Source organism: Nelumbo nucifera, chromosome 1 (assembly GCF_055504915.1).
Source record: "Nelumbo nucifera cultivar China Antique chromosome 1, China Antique-T2T, whole genome shotgun sequence".
NCBI classification, from domain to species: Eukaryota; Viridiplantae; Streptophyta; class Magnoliopsida; order Proteales; family Nelumbonaceae; genus Nelumbo; species Nelumbo nucifera.
Genome location: NC_142649.1, coordinates 142,700,690 through 142,722,253, shown reverse-complemented (window position 1 = coordinate 142,722,253; position 21,564 = coordinate 142,700,690). Strand labels below are relative to the sequence as shown.

General features: G+C 35.5%; 2 protein-coding genes and 2 non-coding genes across 4 annotated transcripts; all 4 read left to right on the top strand.

The window, feature by feature from the left end:
• The first annotated feature begins 438 nt into the window (after positions 1-438).
• On the top strand, positions 439-1,044 carry LOC104585683 (protein NDR1-like). The gene has a single exon (XM_019200543.1). It carries the CDS (start codon positions 439-441, stop codon positions 1,042-1,044), a length of 606 nt encoding a protein of 201 aa, XP_019056088.1.
• Positions 1,045-8,250: 7,206 nt separating this feature from the next.
• Positions 8,251-9,319, top strand: LOC104585684 (protein NDR1-like). The gene has a single exon (XM_010242643.3). It carries the CDS (start codon positions 8,542-8,544, stop codon positions 9,163-9,165), a length of 624 nt encoding a protein of 207 aa, XP_010240945.1. The 5' UTR covers positions 8,251-8,541; the 3' UTR covers positions 9,166-9,319.
• A 5,854-nt stretch (positions 9,320-15,173) lies between these two features.
• LOC148803932 (small nucleolar RNA Z157/R69/R10) lies at positions 15,174-15,264 on the top strand. The gene has a single exon (XR_016081757.1). It is a non-coding gene; the product is annotated as a small nucleolar RNA Z157/R69/R10 (small nucleolar RNA).
• Positions 15,265-15,549: 285 nt separating this feature from the next.
• Positions 15,550-15,677, top strand: LOC148803931 (small nucleolar RNA snoR80). Its single transcript, XR_016081747.1, has one exon. It is a non-coding gene; the product is annotated as a small nucleolar RNA snoR80 (small nucleolar RNA).
• Positions 15,678-21,564: the final 5,887 nt, after the last annotated feature.

Sequence of the window (21,564 nt, the reverse complement as noted above, 5' to 3'; positions counted from 1 at the left end):
TTCAAGTCCTATATGATCCCAAGTCATCGGGTGGCCTATATCCATACTACCACACCCCACTTAAGGTTGTCAAATGTCCAATATCTGACACCAATCCAATGGTGTAAAGTTGGTTTCGATTCACGTTCACGTGAGATTACTTCCATTCTATCATGTTCGGCAAGCTTTTGGTGCAGAGAATTGGTTATTTGCTTTGTCACTTTTGTGGGGGTATGAGATAACGAGAAGCTAAGCTAGCTACCCATGTGGCCATGTCAATATGTCATGCACTCACAAAGTCACAGACCTAATTGATTAAGAAATTAATAACATCTGCACTTACTCTTTCCCTTCGACACTAAGTATCTTCCAATCCTAGCAAGCTAGTTATAGTAAAGCATCTGGAATCATCAAATTCCTTCAAACCAAGCCGCTTCTTCTCCAAATAGATCCATAAAAATGCTTCCCCGAAAGATCTACCAAGATTATCGAGTTGGCTTTTGCTTTTGGATTCTGCAAGTGATAATCGTCCTAAGCTTAGCCTCGGTTGTGGTATGGCTCAGTTTACGTCCTAAATGCCCCACCTACACCATCGTGGATGCTTATATCCCTGCTTTAGATGTCAAGAGTGCAACTTCCCATGAAAATAGTGAAACCAGTCGGAATAACAGTCTCTTCTTCAGCCTCGAAATCCGGAATCCTAACAAAGGAATCGGCATCTACTACGACGAAATCAACTTGTCGGTGTATTATGGGGATGCAGTAATCGGGTTGAGTTCTGTGTTTTCTTTTTATCAAGGTCACAGGAAGACCGCTCGACGTGAAGTGAGACTCAACGCTGACCTGCAATTCCTGAGAGATGTATCCAGAGCAGTTTCTTCACAAGGGAGCGTGGATCTGCGAGTGGGACTAGCGGCTGCTATAAGATTTAAGATATTCTCTTCTAAGACGAAGCATCAGAACATGGAATTACAAGCCAACTTGCAGGTCGGTTCCGATGGCAAGCTTGTTGGGGAGAACAAAAAGCTGCTTAACACACTGGAACAGCCAAAAGCTGGACATTAATTAATAAGCTGGCTTTCTTTTCTTTTAGTACAGGTCAAGATTCTGGTTAGAGCTGCAGGTAAAAACGTAAACTCAATTTATTTCTGTTTTATATATTTTTTCCGTCGATAGGTTTTGACAATTTTAGACTTCTATATCATCACCCAGATTACAAGCGTCTTACTGCTACGGTCCAGTCCAAAAGCCAGCTGAGCTACATCTCAACTCTCAGCCGGTTCCGCCTTACTCCCTTGATTTGACTCCACTCTGAAGTCTCAAGTAGACAATGACTCGTCCAACTCAGGTCATTGACTTATCCGGTTGATGGCTCTCTTTTAATTCCTGTCCGGGTCGGTAGAATTTGAGTGAACCCTCCAAGTTTTCTTGGTATCGTTATTCCTGTGAACCTTACACCGTATTTATATTTAGATGTTTTTTTTTTTTTGAGATGGTATCAGAGCCTGTATGACCAAGTGGTCTAGGGTTCAATTTTGATCTGTGCTTGGTTATTGGGTGAGGAGTGTGTTTGTTTTGATAACCAAATGGGATGTATTAGAAAATAAAAACTTATTCTGAGACTCGCTTAGCAGTTAGCACTTTTTGGTTGAAGGGTTACTTCAGAGTTTATAAAGGTTTTGTTTTAGTATATTTAGTCTAATGATGGATATTAATAGTGTAGAAATTATAATACCGGCAACACTCAACAAATGAAGGAAAAAAATAGTGTAGAACTTATAGGAATCAATAAATTAAATACAAAGTAAAGCAATCATGTTCTATGCCGCATGTATAAAATTCTAAACAAAATTGTGGATATTAATTCCCTGAAATCAACTCCATTGTCAGGGTTATCAATCCGACTGATCAGAAGTTTCAGTCATTGAGATATGGATCCCACTCCTGCTTGCCTATTTAATACATATTGAAAAGCTATATATGACGTTGTCGATTGAGGTAGCTCGTCCCCAACTGTTTCAAAAGCTTTTCTTGCTACCCGAAGAGCTGAAGACACTTTTACTGTGAAAAATATATTAATTAAATAGAAAGGATTAAAGCTGGAAGCTGCTACCTCAGCCTCAGGCTGTGCTAGCTGCACGGCTTTGGCTTTGGAACAAGAAAAGAAAAATATTCAATGCATGGACCGCACTTTGTCAGCATAAATTGGGTAGGACATGATTCGTGCTAGCGTAATGAACCAACGGAGGGCTGGCTCGTTGGCCGGTGTGTTAGCTGGTTTGTTCCAGTTTCGATGTAGAACCAAATCCTCCAATTAGCGCTTTTAGCAGGGGGAAGTAATTAATGATACATAATAATACAAAAAATGATGGGCCTCTTATTAACCACTTTGATCGAATAATTTAGAATAATAGCAGCAGGCTAGAACCTAGAGTGCCCTCTTCCCAGTTCCCATATGTCCTCCTCTTGGAACTAGTAGAAGTAGGTCTTACAAAATAATAATAATAATAATAATAATTAGGGTAAAAAACTTAAATGTACTTGAGTTTTTATTAATTGACTTAAATATACCCTGTAATTTGCAAAAGAACTTTTACATTCTTGTTATCTTGGGAGCCCGAATCTCCTGCCCATGAGAACCTTATCCACTTTTACCCACAATACACCACCCTCCCGTAAATTGGGAACATCTCCCATGCATAATACTATGCAGAGGATGAGATGTTCTCCATGTGTGGTTGGATGGATTAAACAAAAGGAGAAATTTTCCTTTTCTAAAACTCAAAGGAAGTCTTCTTCCACATTGAAACACCCTCTTGTTTTCTTTTCTTTTTTCTTTTTTATTCATTTTCATTTCTTTTTTTATTTTTTTGCATTTTGTGTGATTTTTTCAAAGTTACCAGACTTGTACATTGGTCTATATACCAGGTCGATTCTTGAAGGTCTTAGTCACATCCACTCTCACATGTAAGTTCACTGTGATATCAAGCCCGAAAATATCCTTCTTATAGCATCATCACCATCATCTCCTTCATCAAGGAAGAGGTAGAATAAGAGTGAAAACAACAACTATGTTGCGAAGATTGCAATTTTGGGTTGGCAAAGAAGGTTTATCAGAACAAGGAGCCACCCTGTTTCAGAGGCACACCTTATGTATATGTCGCCAGAATCCATTATTGATCGCATTGAGGAGCCTCCATGTGATGTATAACTCTTGGTTGCACTGTACTCGGCATGCTTAGTGGAAAGCTAGAATGGAGTTATGGGTCAGGACCATGACTCACCTTTGATGTTAGAGGAGATATCAGAGGAGGGGAAGGATTTATGAAGAGATGTTTTGTGAGGAATGCCAGCTTCAGGTGAACGGCTGACATGCTATTGCTTCATCCTTTCTGCAGAAAAAGGTGTCGAGCACTGCAGAAGAAGTCGGTATAGAAGTTCAATGAAGAAGAATTAGAAGACAAACTACTTCTATTAGTGTAAGGAAATTGGCAGTTTAGAAGTGGGAAACAAAACGAATGAATTGTAAAGAAACAGAAGGAACGATGAGGGAGAAAATCTAAGTAGGTAGCTTTTCTTAGTCAAGGAGAGGACCTCTTTTTAACTATAGATCAGGGATTTTTCCAATTCTTTTTCTTTTACTTTTGGGTGTATGAAGATTGAATTGTATCAATTGATTCATTGTAAATCTCTGTAATTTGATTGATATAATGAAATTCTTTGTTTTTTTTTCCACTTTTCCTTTGGCATGTTTTCTTCGATTTTGATAGAACAAATTTCTGTGACCTCTCATGGATACAATATGCAATAGTTCCTTTACTCATGAAAGATTTTGGAATTGTGTTGGATCACACCTTTTTGGATGCCATGAAAAATAAAATGGTTTAGTTATAATTCTCTTGTACATTGCTAAAAAATCAACATTTAAAATAGATCTATTCCTGGTTTTTAATAAGCATTTGCAATAAGATTATTTTTCCTTTACTGATTAAAGATATAGAACATTTCCAGTTCTCACGAAGGTTTTTTCGACGGAAATATCTGAAACAGAACTATATTTCATACCCTCTCAGTTCAGATGAATGCAAATGACTAACACCACAAAAGCTAGCAAATTTTTTACTGCTAGTCTCTGAATTCTGATCAACTATGGAATTGGTTCCAAATGACAGAATTCCAAAACTGGAGAATTGGTGCCAAATTCTATTCCACTGAGATCAATGCAGAAACAAAATGAACCCATTTGCGTTTTAATCTTAACATTTTGATATGAATCGGTTTCAGGTAATGGTGTGTTGGATCAATTACTTTGCAGAGCTAAAATTAAATAATTGAAATTTCAGGCGGCTTTTGAAGAGGCTATTATAGCATGTTTAGACACAAGTTAAATGAAATATGGGGGAGTTGGTGTGTGGGTTGGAGAGGAATTTTATGGACTTGGTCCATTCATACATTTCCTCAAACATGTGGTGGTTATCTCTGTTTTCCAACCCATATTGGAAAACATTACTGATTGCTAATAAGAAGGAAAAAGGTAAAATTGGGTTTTTAAATAATTAAATAGGCTGCATGACCTCATATTTAATTGATACTAACGTTTTTTTTTAACTAAAGGGTGTATTTAAGTCTCATGGGGTCAATCCAAGTCCTTTTGCAAATCTCAGGGAGTAACCCAGGGTATGTTTAAGTCTTTTACCCTAATAATAATTGTTTGGGTTTCATTTTTTCCTCCATCATCCAGTCTTTCGGCATTTTTCCACAATAATCAGGTATAAAAAGCATTACGGCTATGTTTGATTTGAAGGAAAAAAATAGGAAAAGGAAGAAAAAAACAGGGAAACTAATACATTTTCTGATTTTTTCTTCAAACCAAACATAGCCTAAATGATCGAAGGCATGTTTATCAATTTATGTCATTGGCCTGCAAGGAATTGAAGGGGGCAAGTACCAATCTTCTGCACTCCTTTACGTTTACACTTCTGACAGAGAATAAAAGCTATCAGGATCTCCAGTTAGGGCTGTAAATGGTATCAGATCGTCCGAATTCGATCCGTTTGTTCAATTTAAATATATGCACTGAATTATACATATAAAGATGGTTTGAATGTTATATTTTTACTTTGTTTTACGTTCAAATTTCATATAAATAACTTTCAATTCATTTTGTTTATGGAATACAATATCAAGATAAGTTTTAATTCATTTTATTTATAACATATGATATTTTAATCATTTTTAGTTTATCCTACTTGTAATTTAATCCAACATAAATCCATGAAAAAGATGCAATTAGAATTCAAAAATAAATATATCAATATCTAATATGATTCGATTCATTTGGAGCCCTATCTCCTACAGTCACCAATAAAAGTTCATCAAAAGTCCTTAAGGAGGGGGCTTTGATTGGTCAAAGTTCTTTCAGTATCATACCCATGCAAGGACATTTGAGAATTTATTCTGATTGACAAAAGTTGCTTCATTGGTAGTGGCCGTTTGATATCAACTGAAATTGCTGAACTGTATATCTATCACTTTACCTTTAAGCGGATAAAATAATTAAATAGTAAAACTCTTGAAAATTTTAGTGGTTGAACTTTATCTTTAAGCCCACAACTTCAACTTTATCACTAAGGGGTAATTTAACAAGTTTTTAAGAAGGTTGTGGGCTTTTTAGTGGTTGAAGTTGAAGGTGGATAGAATATTAAATATTGTATCCTTGAAAATTCAACCACTGAAAAGCCCACAACCTCCTTCTATCACTTTATCTTTAAGCCCACAACTTCAACTTCAGCCATTTCAGCTCTTATCAAATTAGCCCTTAGTACAGAGAACAAACATGGAATAAAAGGACTTCATTAATTTGTTTTATTTTTTTTATCCAATTAGAGGTCAACTCAAAACACAAAGCAGGATGCCTTAAAAACTAATAACCAACCAACTCGTAAAATTTAGGAATGATAATTTCTATCCTATCCAATGGGTATCCACGTATCCACCTCACAGGGTGGGTTTTTTTGAACGGATTCTAGGGCAGAGACGAGTTTTGTATATAGATAGAGTATAGTATTAAGCTAAACCTGACCTGTATATCGAATTTACCAGAATAGCCCTAGTGCTTCCAACTATATTATTGTTGCGAGACATATACACTTATATGTTCTATGTTGAATTTAATAGTACTTTGAATCTTATGTGGAGGATCATTAATAATTTGTTTTTTCTACATGTTTTAGTCAAATAATTGGAAAGCTTGATGTTTGTCTATGCTATTTGTTTTTACTTCTGCGATTTTTGTTTTACCATTCCCAAGTGTAGTACCAAGGAAGCCTGCAACTCAACGAAGCCAACTCTTCCTTCTCCTCACATCCCTTTGAAGCCAAGAACGATCGATAAAAGTATCAGCAACCTCTTCTTCTAACACTGACCACCTTTTGCAGCTGCAAACAAGACCGATGAGGCGGCTACCTCTTTGCAGCGGTGAATAGAGACAATGAGATGGTTATCTCTTGTAGTGGTTTTCTCATTGTTACAGTATTACTATTACCCTATTTGATGTTCTTTCACTCGCTCAACAAAGCCCGTGGATCATACGGGTCTCCACTAGTAATAAATAAATATGAACAAATATATACAAATGCTTTTTAAATCTGTAAATGAATGTGTACAACACAATTACGTGCAATTTCTCTGTAACTGAGTATGTGCGCCTAATTTTCTATACAAATTTCTGCATTTGTTGGTATTTTCTTCATTTTTTTTGGTATTTACTGTAATTTTAGACATTACCACCGTTGAATTTAAATATTTAATAGTAATAGTTTTAACGTTTTATTTGTTACATTTTCTATGTCTCATATGATGGTTTCAGTTCTCTGCATTTTATCTATTTATTTAATATTTTATCTAAATTTTATATTTTTATTTATCATATCACGGGTTGACCCGTTTAATCTGAATGGTTGAACTGATGATGATCTGAAAACCGGAGACAAAAACTATTCGGTTTTGGGGTCAAATTTTAAAACAATGGAAGAGCAGAGGGTACGGGGAGGAAGATTTGGGAATGTAGAGAGGATTAGTCAAAAGTCTTTTTATCATACTTTTCGGTAACGATTGCCTATCGCAAACAATGGGATATGTTCTCGCAGCACTCCCTTGCGAGTTACGAGTTACGACCCCCAAAACCAAAAGGGAATCAGTTTATTCGGGGTCGTCGGTAGCTACGGACGGTTGAAGGTATCTCCTGAAAGTACAAATTGTGCACTGAATCCAATCATACACAGGGGAAAGAAGATGATATTCTCGATATGCGGCTGGATATGCCGTGTACATCTCAGGGTCCCCCTTTCAGGAGATCAGTGCTCGCAGCAGAGGTATCCACTTAGGCACTTGACCAAGGCCGTACAATTAAAATTGGTAATCTAAAGAGCCAGAGATACTCCCCACTTTTCTTGGTCATATCCCATTCCCATCCCAAAGCTAAATTGTATGATAGTATCTGGATCGAGTTCGGATCTCCTCCTATCCACACCTCCCCACGCCAGTGTAACGTAGATAGGAGATCTGATTTCATCTGTATCAAGTACTTCGACCGACCACCATCTCCCCCTGATTCTATCTGTCTCTCTCCATTCAACTGCCTTCCCAACTCCCAAAGTTCTGTCCCGATGACGTGGTTCATCGTGGTTGGCTGGCCCACTATTCTCACGTTTTAACTAGTAAAAACTTGTAAGAAACTTTTACGAAGTTCACAGCGAAATTATTGGATTGGAGGTGCTTCACATGTACCATTTTCAACTGGATTCCAATCCAATGGTTGCAGAGTTATTCATGGAGCATTGTTAATTGTTTAGCCCAACAATTATAACTTCCAATTTATATATTAATTTATTTGAGCACAATTACAGATAAGGTGTAGCATTAAGCGTGACGAGATCTGCTTCTAACAGATGGCGCCCACATGCACATTCACCATACGTTAGAAATATCTTTTGTGAATATTCATTAATAAATACGGGAGATATTCACAATGCATGGAGGATATGCCAGTGAAGCGCCAGGTGATCAAGCATGGTTAGCTTGTATTAAGAAATTAATTTTATTTTATTTTATGTTTTTGGTGATCATCCTCTTTTCCACGGACCACGGCCTTCTCCTCACCTACTCGCTCGTAAACGCCAACGCGTAAGTCCTGGAAGTGGTGAGTGTGAGAATGTCCGAGTCCGACTACTCGTCGCTAGTCCTGGTCCTGGAATATCGGGTGAGTATGGGACAGATTCGTCATTCCAGAAAAGGAGAAAAGAAGAAAAAGGACTAAAGGAGTCAAAACGATAAGAAAACAAACCAAAATATATACCAGGCGATCTAGACTACCGGTTAGTAGAATAACTGAAGAAAAAAAAGAAGGGAAGAACCCCCACCCCATTTGATGTGGGAGGGATAAGGGAAGAGAAGAGAAGTCAATCGCTTGTGCTTGTTTTAAATCTGCTTTTGGTGACCCTTCAGTTCATCGTCTTGACTTTTCAGCAGCGATTTCCCCAGAAAAAAATTAACCCACAACGCATGTCGGAGTCCACGGGATGCTGCCGGTGGTGCACAAGCTTCATCTTCACCCTTGGTCTCACCGCTCTCTTCCTGTGGCTCAGCTTACGCGCCAGCAAGCCCTCCTGCTCCGTTCAAAGCTTCTACGTTCCGGCCCTCAATTTAACCGCTAACGACCCCCGGAACGCCACCGTAGCCATCCATCTTAGACTCAGCAACGGCAACAAGGACAAGGGTATCTACTACGACGACGTCCGAATCGCCCTTTATTACAACGCCGTCAACGGAACGGTAGCCGTTGGGAACACCTCAATACCTGCGTTCTATCAAGGGCATAACAAGAAGGCTACCAAACAGGGAACTGTAAAGACCGAGGGAGTTCCCTGGAATAACGCTCAGAAGAATGTTTCAGCCAACGGGGAGGTGGAATTCCGGGTGGATTTGGCGACGGCGGTGAGGTTTAAGATAGTGTGGTGGAAAACTAAGCGGCACAGGATGAACATCAGCGGGCGGGTCCAAGTCAACCGGGATGGGAAGAAAACATACAACAAAAACATAAAACTCTCCGGCGCATCGGAGCTGGTTTGCTTTGGTACACCGATGTGGATGTTGGCTCTCTCTTTTTTCTTTTTAATTTTGTGTTAGCAACTAGTAGTAACAGTTGCTGGGTTTTCTTTCGATTTTTTTTCTTTTTTAATTAATTTTTGGAAAATTAGAAGTCAAAACCTTTTTTGGTTCTTATTTTTATTGTTTGTAATTTTAATTGGAAGGAGAATTATCAATATTTGTTATTCCACAATCCACAGAGAAGATGTTAGATGGAAGTCTGGACGGAGGAAAGAAATGATCCCGTTCTTTTGTGGATAATTCCAGATTCCAGATCTATGGTGTGACAATAGATTCTAAATGCCCTTCATCTACCACAGAACCCGTGAACCGATGTTAATTGATTTTTGTTTGGTTGTTGCAATTGTCATTTATAAAAATCCATTGTTAGAGTGTAAAGTAGAAGAGACAACAAGGATGTGAAACAGCTGATTTCAATATGGATTGGGCTTAAAGCAAAGAAATTTGATCGATTCGGATGCAGGTTGTTTTGAGTAGTGGTGTAGCTTCTAGCAATTATTTTTGGTCCTACGGACGCCTCTTCTCCTCTCCAGGCAGAAGCGGTAGCTCTGAAATAGAGGATTCTATTTCCGCTGGTTTCCAGAATGCAGTGGCAGAGAGTGGTGTTTTTTTTTTTTTTGTTGACAAGTGGCAGAGAGTAGTGTTTAAGTCGCAATGCCAGCATCCCATTCAGGCTGTGATCAAGAAAGAAAATTTGGACTCTGCTGAATCTGTGTTTGCTTAATGACATTGTTTTACTTTCTTCCTCTCTTGAGTATTTTCCTTTTGTTTTTTTCCCGCCTAGGTCAGTTCACTGACCTGTTGACTGTTGAGGGCTTTTTCGGATGGTTGTAGCCTGTAGTTTGTTTTGTTTGCCGAATGAAAGGACTTTCCTACAACTAACAAGCCAAGAACAACTTAATGAATTGGTTTAGTACGGCTTAATTTGGCCGCTCTTTTCTTTCAAAACCCTCCAATTGATTGAAAGCCCTTCTGATTCTTGCATTTCTATTCTCCTTTATGCAGGGCTTTGGAAACGATGCAAATAAAGTGGAAAATGGTGCAAACAGACTTTTAGTTGTAATGGATGTAAATACTAATTTTAATAAAGTATGTCTTTTTTTTTTTATCAAAAACTCATTTGAATGCAAATTTACTTTTTTTAGGGATAAGTGGACTTTAATGCACCTCAGAAAATCTGAAATTACAGCCCTCTCCTAGTCTACTAGTAGTCGCATCCTATTAATAAATTTGTCATCAATCCACAAGCAGGATTCAGTCCACCCCTAAAAATTTTATCTCCACCGTAGGACTGGATTGAACTATAAAAATCCCTTTTATTTATTGATATACTTTTACATTTTATTATCAATATAAATATGTATCGGTAGATGTATTTTCTGTCTTTTGTCGATGCATAAATATAATATTACCAATCACAGACAAAAGTGAATCAGAGCATAAATGAACCGGGATTTACACTCTATTTTACATCGTTTCCAAACGCAGCCTTAGAGTTTTTAAATTTGGGGAGATTTGAATTGACAAAATTAATGATGCAAACTTTGGCGGGCTCGGATTGAGCATTAACAAAATTTGAACGGACCTAGCCGGCCACAATGTAAATTAAAGGATACCCAATCTGCACCCCTACAGGGCCTACACAAATTCATCAAAAAAAGGACAAATTCATGAGTTGTTGTCGATGTGTGCTCGATCCCCGCTTTCAGTGTGTGCTGAGTAGGGAATCCCTTCGCTTAAAAATGTATTCCTACCAACACGATATATACCTGTTCATGGCTAGTTAATCCAACGGGTGGGTCCGACCTGGTTTGTTTTTTGCTGGGTTTGGATAGTATTCCAGGCCCACGGTCTCAGGCTTGGGCCCAAAACACTAGGCCTGATTTTTTTGGGCTAAGCTTAGGCTTTTGAGTCCAAAACACTAGGCCTTTATATTATATAAAGGGTTCCATTATGTGGAAAATTTTACAGGCATCATATAAGAGATGACCAATCAGGTGGTGTTCATCAAAATTCAGGGTGCTTTGATTGGTTAAAGCTCTTTCCGTACCTTGTCTCTCCAGTATCATATATTATATAAGAAATAATATATAATATATGTTTTTTCTTTGTTACTATTCTCTTTTTTAAGTCATAGTGAAATATTTCAACATTTGAGTTCTAAAGTTGTTTAAAATAAATAAATAAATCAATTTAGTTATAGAGTAAAAAAACAAAAAATGTCTTTTTACTCGATTTACATGTGTATCCAGTCTCTTTGAATCGTGTAGGAACCGGGGTCATCCATGCCAAGTAGGTAATGTGTCGCCGCTTACCTCGGAATTGAAAGGCATACTACCCCAGACAAGGGTGACATGCCACGTAGGTCAGTAGCTCAATACCCCAGAATTCAGCTTGCTAATAGTCTTTGGCTACCCAGGTCATGGCAGAGGTCCTCGGCTTGCTCTCCCGAGATGATATATGTTGCCCTATCATGGAGCGACCTACTAGCCTTTCTCATGTCGGGATATAAGTCCGGTGGGTCAATCCAGGCCGTTCTAGTTCCACCCGACCTATCCCATATGGCGCCGAGGTATCGTGGTTGGTCATCTAAATCACCTTCATCAACCTCCAAACTTGCAAGACCTCTAAAGCTCAGTTACCACATCAAAATTTGGGACAAAAGATTCTGAGGACATCAAGAAGCTAGCTACCACATCAAAATTCCATGGATCTAATCGCTCTGTTATCCAATGAGCTTCTTCAAATCTTCTCTAAGCTTCCAGACTCAATGAAACCCTAATTCTCTTGTATGCAATTGATGGGTAGCTCTTCATGGTCGCCTTGTTTTTTCCCTCAAGCTCTTCGATTGGGATGCATCAACACATCTTTCCAAGCTTTTCGTGGCTGCCTTGTTTCTTCCTCGTGCTGTTCGATAGGGATGTTTTGACACATCCAGGAATTCCGGTTTCTTGTTACCCCAATCTTATTGATGATAATCTCATTCTGGCATTCTGGCATATTTTTTACCCTCTTCATTGATAGATGATGCCATCGAAAAGTGCTCAAGTCCGTAGGACAACTCGAATGTATCCTATAAAGAGGAAAACGATGTCAGAGGGTCTGAGGTGATATCCCGTGCTTGTAGCTCCAACGGTCAAGTTAGTATGCCAAATTGTTTAGAGGGTGGTTGAAAATTCAGTGAGTCATAAAGGATTCGGGATACTTGTCCCTTATATAGGATTCAGGATACCTATCGGAGTATGTATGTGCCGGACAGACATAGGGCACATGTCATAGTTTGAGACACCTGGAGCTTGCTTTGCCTTGGTGGAGCTTAGGTAGGACACCTAGGATTCTGTCAAGACACTTGTTACTCAAGCTTGGCCACATAGTGCTCGGCCCGAACATCTTGGCCTGATTCAGGCCAACAGATATCCGATTGAGACACCTGGAACCCGGCTCGAGCACTTGGAGCTTAATCAGGGCTACCTGTTAAGCCACATGGTGCGTAGTTGTGATGTGCTATGGTGATCTATCCTCCATGTCTCCAATGTATGAAGTAGGCCCGAGACCGGCTACCTGGCAGGTTTACCTTAGGTGTTGATGATCTTGTTGCATGTGCTGCTAGGTGGTCACTTGATGGATAAGTGTCTGGGTGTAGAGCTCTCATAGAAAGGAGCTCGTCTTGCTAATAAGGAAGGAGCTCTCCTAGGTGGGAGCTCGTCTCAACAGGGAGGTCGGTAAAGCCTATATGTACGAATTGAGTTGATAAGCCCAAGATGGTCTTATATGTCACTGAGATGACTCTTATTCTTTGAGATGACAACAAGATGACGATATCCGAACTAAAGGCAAGGCACCCAAACGTATCATGTGTTTAATAGTTTGGATGTCGGATTTACTCTCATCAGTAGAACCAATTATTGAAGGAGTATAGTCGATCGTGATGGCCATATTAGCATGAACAACACTCAACCAGAGGTCATCATCAAAGTAAAGAGTATTGTCTGACCAAGTACGGTACATATCAATATCTGCTTGAGTTGAAACATAGCTTCCATCGACGTTTAATAAGTAAAGCATCTAAAGGGTGACGAAAATATCATTCTACCGAGTTGTAGGGGGAGAATGACGGTTCAGCCCATAGTCAGAATTTTTAGACCCAAAGTACAGTTGGGTGCGTGCCAGCTCAGAATTGATGCTAATTCATAAGAGGCATTGGTGTATAGAATGACAGTTTTGACATTTTAAATGTTTATAGATCTGTAGTGAAATTCAAAAATCTACATTAAGCCTATCCATACTTCTCCGAATTGCAAGAGGGAGTAATTCATCTCGAATACATCAGGTATGGAAAGGATCTTGATTCCATTCACAAAGGCATACGCGTACGAATTTGGTGAGAAATTGATGTTTAATGCTCTATGATTCTCTACATTGACGTGGATGCAGCTCCAATGCCACCGAAGAAAAACGAGTAAGGGGTGTATTTGTCCACCATCTCTTAAAAAGGGATTAAGAGAAATTATTTGAAAAGGCCCAATGGTATTTTCGACTATAAAAAGACAATTTAGGAATAGCTTACAGCTAGGGATACCTTAAAGCCATTCCTACCTTTCCATTTTTTCCCTACCTTTTCCTTAAAACCACCAAACACAACCCAAGTTATTTTTGAAGTAGTAGGATAACTTATTCCATTTGTTATATTTAGGTTATGTTTGGGAGTGCTTATTGAATAAGCGCTTAAAAACAGATGCTTATTCGAATAAGCATTTATTTGTATTTGGTACCGAACTTTTTCTAGTGCTTATTTTTTAAAATAAACACTTATTTTATATTGAGTGTTTGGTAGTCTTTTTCTCTAATAAGTATTTGTTACCATTTTGTTCTTCATTTTTTTTTTCAAATTTTCAAAATACACCGTTTGAAAGCACTTTTGCAAAAGTACTTTTATGAAAGCATTTTTATAAAATCACTTCCATAAAAGTACTTTTATGAAAGCACTTCTATAAAAATACTTTTATAAAAGTACTTTCACTAAAGTGTTTTCATAGAAGTGCTTTCGTCAAAGTGTTTTCATAAAGTGCTTTTCTAAAAGTGTTTTTTTATAAAAGTGCTTTCGTAAAAGTATTTTTATAAAAGTGTTTTTGTAAATCTGCTTTCATAAAAGTATTTTTATAAAGTTCAATTAGGGATAATTTTATAAGTGGCATTTTAAAATTCAAATAGGGATAATTTTGAAAGAAAAAATTGACAAGTGCTTATTGTATAAACACTTAGAAAAAGCTAGAAATTTGGAATTAAAAAATAAATACTTATTTTGAACTTATTTCTCAAATCCCAATAAATGTTTAATGATTTAAATAAACATTTATTTTTACCACTTCCAAACATGGCCTTAACCCTTTATTTTTTCAAGGGAAACCAAACATAAAAATGCTAATGAGATCATTGAAGAATGAGTCAATCCTCTCCAACAGCGGTTGAACCGGTGAATCATGAATGGCTAGTTCAGCCGTTCGGTATCTGGTTTGGCTGCTCAAACGGACGCTGACAATGGACGAATGAATGGATATGGCTGACTGTGGACGCTGCCGCTATAGGCGGGGTCCATTACATGGGTACGGTAGAGATTAGAGCAAGGAGTCAAGGAACAAGTAGAACTGTAGAAGTGTAACCCTAATAAATGGAGAAAGGGTACTCAAATGAAAATCGCTCGAAACGCCTACGGCCTACCGCCCGACCCGGCTAGGACCTGCGACGGCGCAACCAAAAACCCTAACCCTATTTTAGGAAACAAGTCTATAAATATGACTGTTTGCAATGCTTCTCTATCATGTTTCTTTTTACGTTAGGGTTTACGGTTTCTGTCGGTGCCCAAATTTCCTTGGATCCGTATCTTCTTCGAATATTTTTTGATAAATTATCATATTCGAATGTTTTTCAGCTTGTTCTTTGCTTTTCACTCTATTATTGTTTTTCTTGTATGGGTATCTTCTTCCCGGTGTTTATTATTTTATTTTATCGGTTTTAGATGTTTCTGAATCTTTGCAGTGATGAAGCTATTGTGGACTAGAGTTTCTGATCTGGGTTTCGACCTAGAAGTTGAAGACAAACCCTTGGCTGTCTGAGCATCTTCTAGTATTGGCTTTCACTTTATCTCTTACCGCTTCTTTTCTTTGTTTTAGGTTTTAGTGTAAGGCAAAAAAAGAAACCTTAATCTCCTGATGATCTTGAACCACTAAAAGATTTTACTATACATTTTCGTCGGTAGGTTTCCGCTTTTTTGTTTTTGTGGCGAATGTTTTGTTTGAATACACTGTTTCATTTTGATTTTTCTGCATTGAACTTGTATAGAAATTTATGCAATTGTAAAGGAGAGAAGAGAAAATAAAGTAAAACAGAGAGAATGCGTCCATTACCAATTCTGGGGGATAAATGGTTCCTCTTGGTATAATGGCTCGGGCGCAATATCGCAGTGTGGTTATCCTGGTCAATGGCCTCTCTGTTCTCTATGCCATCCGATCCTGGACACGCCACATACATACCAAAGGGTTACGTCCTTCTAATCATCTTCTATTAACCGTAAATCTGCGACTGCCAAAGGCCCAAAGTAGCAATCTTTATTTGGTGAAGATTGTATTCAACACCTGAACCAGGTTTTTGAAATCTATTGCCACTCTGAACCAAAGACAACACAAATACTGGATGCATCATTGAACGAAACTGCCACCTTTCTTCAAGATCCAGGAAGAAGGAACTCACACCAAAACAAAGCTGGATTTTCTTCAATTTTAGAAATTCATCTCCCAGTTTATTAAAAAATTCATTACAAAAGTACATTAAACATAACGAATTCGGTAATATATTGTCGTCATTATGTAAAATTATTATATAATAACATAAAAACATGTAATTAATTTAAAATATATCATAATTATGGAAATTAAAATATTACTTATATAGTTAGATCTTAAATTAATACACTAACCAATGGCTATATGACTTATTCAAAATTATTAACGTAAATCAGATTAACAAGTGAATAATTATTTTTAGGGAAGTTTTTACTGAACTTAACTTTTTTGGCGGTAGTAACAAGGTAGTACTCGAACTTATCTTTTAAAAATGTTAAAACTACCTTTCAAAAGAAGATATTGTTCATTTTCTTCTACCTTCAATTGAACTTGTTGAGGTGTTTGAGATTAATGAAGTCATTGTCTTCTACCTTTAAATTTAAAAGAATTAAACACATTCTTGTGATATTTTTTTTGTTTCCGTTCCCCTCTATCATGTTTCATGTTTTTCTCTTTTTTGTTTGAAGATAACCACTTCATTCTCAAGGTAGAAGACAATGAACAGTCGACAATGACCAACTTGATACTTTTTTGAAAGTTTAGGTACCGCATGACACGTTTTAATGTTTAGGTACTAACTTAACACTACCCCCAAAGTTCAGGGTACTAAAGTGGAAATTTCTCTTATTTTTATTACATAAATGATTAAATATGTTGGTAATTTTTGCAAATTCAATTGTTAATAAATAATAAATTATATAAGTAAGTTCTACTTTGAATGAAGCGCACTTGGGCTTATGTATCTATGTATATATAGCAAGATGATTCACCTTCCTAATTTCCTTTTTTTTTAATTTTTAATTTTTTAACTCCATGTAATTATTCATTAAACCAATAAGGAAATAATATAGGCTTAACTATTTATAACCATAAAGAAAGAGGAATTTGCTCTGATGTTTGGCCAAGTGGCACCACTTTCTCCTAAATTGTCTATAATTCCTATTTATATCCTAATTATCTTTAACTCCTATTTATCTCTTAAATTATCTCTAATTTAGTAGATAGATTATCTCCTAAACTATCTCTAATTCCTATTTATCCTCTCCCCCCCCTCCCCCTTTTATCTACATCTATCTAAAGAAAGCAATGTTTTTTAACCATCATTGACTCGAATGGTGGACCATTCGACCCGGAAACCGTCCAAGCAACCGGCTCCGTTTCACCCCTAATTCGTTCCTAGGTAAAAAACCGTTGACTTCATCAGAAAATTGCTGACCTAGGCGGTTGAGCCATTGACTTGTTTGACCCAGACAACGGTTCACAATATAAAGTTGCATAGAGGAGAATTTGAGATCCAACACAAAGAGAGAGAGAGAGAGAGAGAGAGAGAGAAGAAGAAGAAGAAGAAGAAGAAGAAAAAGACTACAAATGTTGCAGAGAAATCGGTCTCAGATCTGTGCCTATTGCCGCCGCTTTGCCGTCGCCATTGCCATTATCATCGTCGATGAGGATTTAATCATCTTCCTCCTCTTCTTTCATCATTTCCTTTCTCTTCTTTTCCTTTTTTCTTTCTCCTTCCTTTCTTTCTTTTCTTCTTTCTTTTTTTCTTTCTCAACTAACATCTCTTCTCTAGTTCTCCTTTATCAAATCTCATATAAATATATGCCCTAATATGCAAACCGCTCGACCTGGACAATCGAACCGTTGACCCGGAAACTGGTAGCTAGAACGGTTCCGTTTCCGAGTCAGTTTTTAAAACCTTGAAAGAAAGTGTCAATTAAAAAATTTCATAATTATTTAAATATTATAATGAGATTATATACTAATTTTAAAATATTTATTCAAAACACAAAAATTAATTATAATAGATTTAATAATATTCATATTATTAATAATTCTATATTTTTACAAAATTCATCATGAAATTATATTGTAACAATATAAATTATAATTTTATGAATTATTCAATTTAAATGTTATTCAAACAATAAAAATTTAACATTAAAAAATAGAACATTATTTAAATATTTCAATAACTAAATATCTTAAATAAAAAACATTAAAAATATCTAAATAATTATATGACAAAATATTTAATAATACACAATAACTTTAAAATATATAAAATTCAAATAATTAAAAAATTTAAATATTTAACATGACCAAATTTTAAATTGTTAAAATAGCGAAATCATGTAATAAATTTAAAAAATTTCTTAAAAGTAGAAAAATAATTATAGAAGATTTCATAGTATTCATATTAATAATAATTTAATACTTTACAAAAAATTAATAACGAATTATGTAATAATAGTACTAATTATAATTTTACAAATTATTTAGTTCAATAAATCATTAATATTTTAAAATTTTAAATAACAATATTATTTAAATTACTAAATAATATTGTAAATAACTAATTTCACTTATATTAATTAATAATTTTAGAAAATAAATTTAAAAAAAATAATATTTATTAGTAATAATTTGACAATAATAGTGTATATTCATTATATATTTATATGTACTAAATTAATATTTATTGTATTTTTAATAAATATATTTTCAATAATTATTAATAAATCTATTTTTGTTTTGTTACTTAATAGAAAATTGTCAATAATTATTGAAGATTAAACAACTATCGTTTAACTCTAGAAATTTAATTTATTATATTTTTGTTATAAATTTATTTTTAGTAATTATGTACTTTTTATAATTTAATTTATTGATTAATATTTATTAAAGATTAAACTATTATTTGAGATTACATTATTTATTGACTAATTTAATATATTTTCAGTATTTATTATATTTTTTAACTTTTGTATTTTCATTATAAATTTATTTTTAATAATTGTTTATTTTTGTTATAAATTTTCAATAATTGTTGGAGATTAAACTATTAATTTAGCTAAAATTAGGAGTGTTCAAGGATTGGTTTAGTTCAGTTGTAAGCTATTTTGCCTACCAAATCAACTTGGTCAGGTTGGGAGTTTGTCACCTAAAACTGACTGACCATTAGTGATAATCAATCATCTTGGGTTGTATTGGTTTGGGTCTATTTTCAGTTTGGCTTGTTTGTTCAAAAGATTTAAGCTTAAAAATTGAATTTAAATTTAATAAATTACAGAGGTATTATTAAATTTATGATATAAAATATTTTAGACTAAGAAATATGATAATTTTCTCACTTTTCCATATTAAAAAATCATATTTAAAATATAAAATATTAATATATATCTATGGTTGAGTCAATTTACAAATGGCCAAACTGAAACAAAACTAACTTGGTCGAGTTAGAAAGTTATTAAAACAAAGTCGATTAAAAAGACTAGAAAACCAACCAACTCGGGTGGAGTTATATCGAATTGGTTATTAAAAAGTTAAAATATAAAACAATTATATACTCTTATGTATTTCTATTTTTTAGCTTTCACTTAACAAAGCCCATACATCGCATGGGTCCCCGCTAGTTTCAAAAATAAATTACAGAAAAATGTAATCTTGATGTAAATATATCAGAACCATTAGAGTTTTTGGGCACATATAATTTGAAATTCATAAGTTTTAATTATTAAAATGATTATTTTGACAAAACAGGATTCATGGATCCCACAATGGATGATGATGATTATTTTTATTTCTATAAAATACCAAATAATTAAAATAATTAATTAATTTGGCATAAATTGATTATATATCAACGGTATCCATTCATCCAAATTCAAATTAGAGGTCCATCTTGTTAAGAGTGACCGAAATTGGATGCATTTATAATTGGATCAAACTATATTGTATCCTTTTTTTTTTGCTACTAAAATTATATTGTATCTATTGATACAAATTATTTTCAATTCATTTTGTCCATGATATAAAATATTAGTCATTTTTATTTCATTTTATTAAATTCTTTTAGTTTAATTTGTGCTACTCTATCTATTTGCAATCTGAATTTGATTTAAATCCCATATAAATCCAAATATATGATCTCATTTGAATTGAAATAAAAACAATAAAAGTTGGATATACCTTGTAGAGAAAATGGGCCGAATGGCCCATAGGCTATTTATCCTTTTTATCTTTTATGTTATTTGCTGTAATGGGCCTTAATCTGGGCTTTATTCTTTTCTTATGTTATGTCCTTTTAATTTTCTGCCCAACTAGGGGTTTCTCTGTAAATTATTAAAGTTTAACTTAATGAAATAAAATTAAGGGAGTAAGAGAAGGAATTATGTTCGAAAATCTCTCTTCTGAACCCAAGTTGCCACCACCTTCTTCTTCTTCTTCTCTCCTCTTGAACTCTGATTTCTGCTACTTTCTTTTGAATTTTTGCAACTTTCTAAACAGTCATTTCTTCTCAAAATGCTGTTTTTTTTCTTGGTATCAGAGCAAGCTCGTTTTTCCCCTTTTTTTTCACCTCTTTTTCCCATACACGGTGTGTATGGAGATTTGAATCGTATGAATAGTTAAAGAACCTATTTCAGCCTAGTTGTTGGTGGTTTTTGGAGAGAAGGGAACTGGTTTTGTCGTCCTCTTGACAGATTCAAGTGTGTTGCCCAAAACCCTAATTTTCTAGAGAAATCTGATTGCAGGCCCCATAGGGAGTTTGACTTGGGCGCTCAGTGACTGAAGGCCTTCTCATTTTTCTTCTTGAAGATCGAATCAAGTGGATTGAAGTATTTAAGAAGATGAATTCCTCAAACTTTGAAAACAAGCATGTTGCTGAATCCGGACAAGTTTCGAGAACCTTTGTAGACTCTTTACTGGTTGTGACCACAGTCAAGATGGATGGAACTAATTATTTGGCTTGGTCACAATCAGTAAAAATTCATATTTGTAGTAGAGGCAAATGGGGTTTTATCTTCAGGAGCAAAAATGCTCATCCGGAAGATGATCCATCATATGAAAATTGGATGCAAGAAAATTATACTATTATTGGATGGCTTGTGAACTCAATGCAACCACAGATTAGTCAGCACTATTTGTGGATGAATTCAGCAAAGGAAATTTGGGATAGTGTTGCTAAAACATATTCCAAAAAATTAAATGTGGCTAAGATTTACAAGTTGAGAAGTGATGTGAAGAATTTGAGACAAGGGGAAAAACCATTAGCTGTATACTTCTCAATACTAAAGTCTTTATGGTGAGAAATAGATTTGATAGAAGTTGTAACCTGGGACACCACTAAGGATGTTGAGACCTACATAAAACTGGTTAAGAGAAACAAGGCTAAATCCAGAGTACGACATTACAAAGCAAAATATTTTATCCAAGGACAATGTCTCACTGTCTCAAGAATATGCCTTAGTAAATAGTGAAGAAAGCAGAAGACTTGTCCAAGTCCAAGGGGCTGGTCTAAATGATCACTTTGCTAATATGGGAGTGAAACCCAAGGGGTTGCAGGGACTCCAAGTAGCACAGGGAAGAAATAGATTATCTGTGAATACTATAAAAAGCCAAAACACACTAAAGACAAGTGCTAGAAATTGCATCATGAACTCCTACCACTTCGATTTCAGAAGAAGTCTGATAATATAAAGGCAGGGAGTGCCAATGTTGCTGTTGGTCCAGATAGTGACGGATACCAAACTGAAGAGATGACGACTAGTGAGCAGTTAGTAGCTATGAAGGCAGA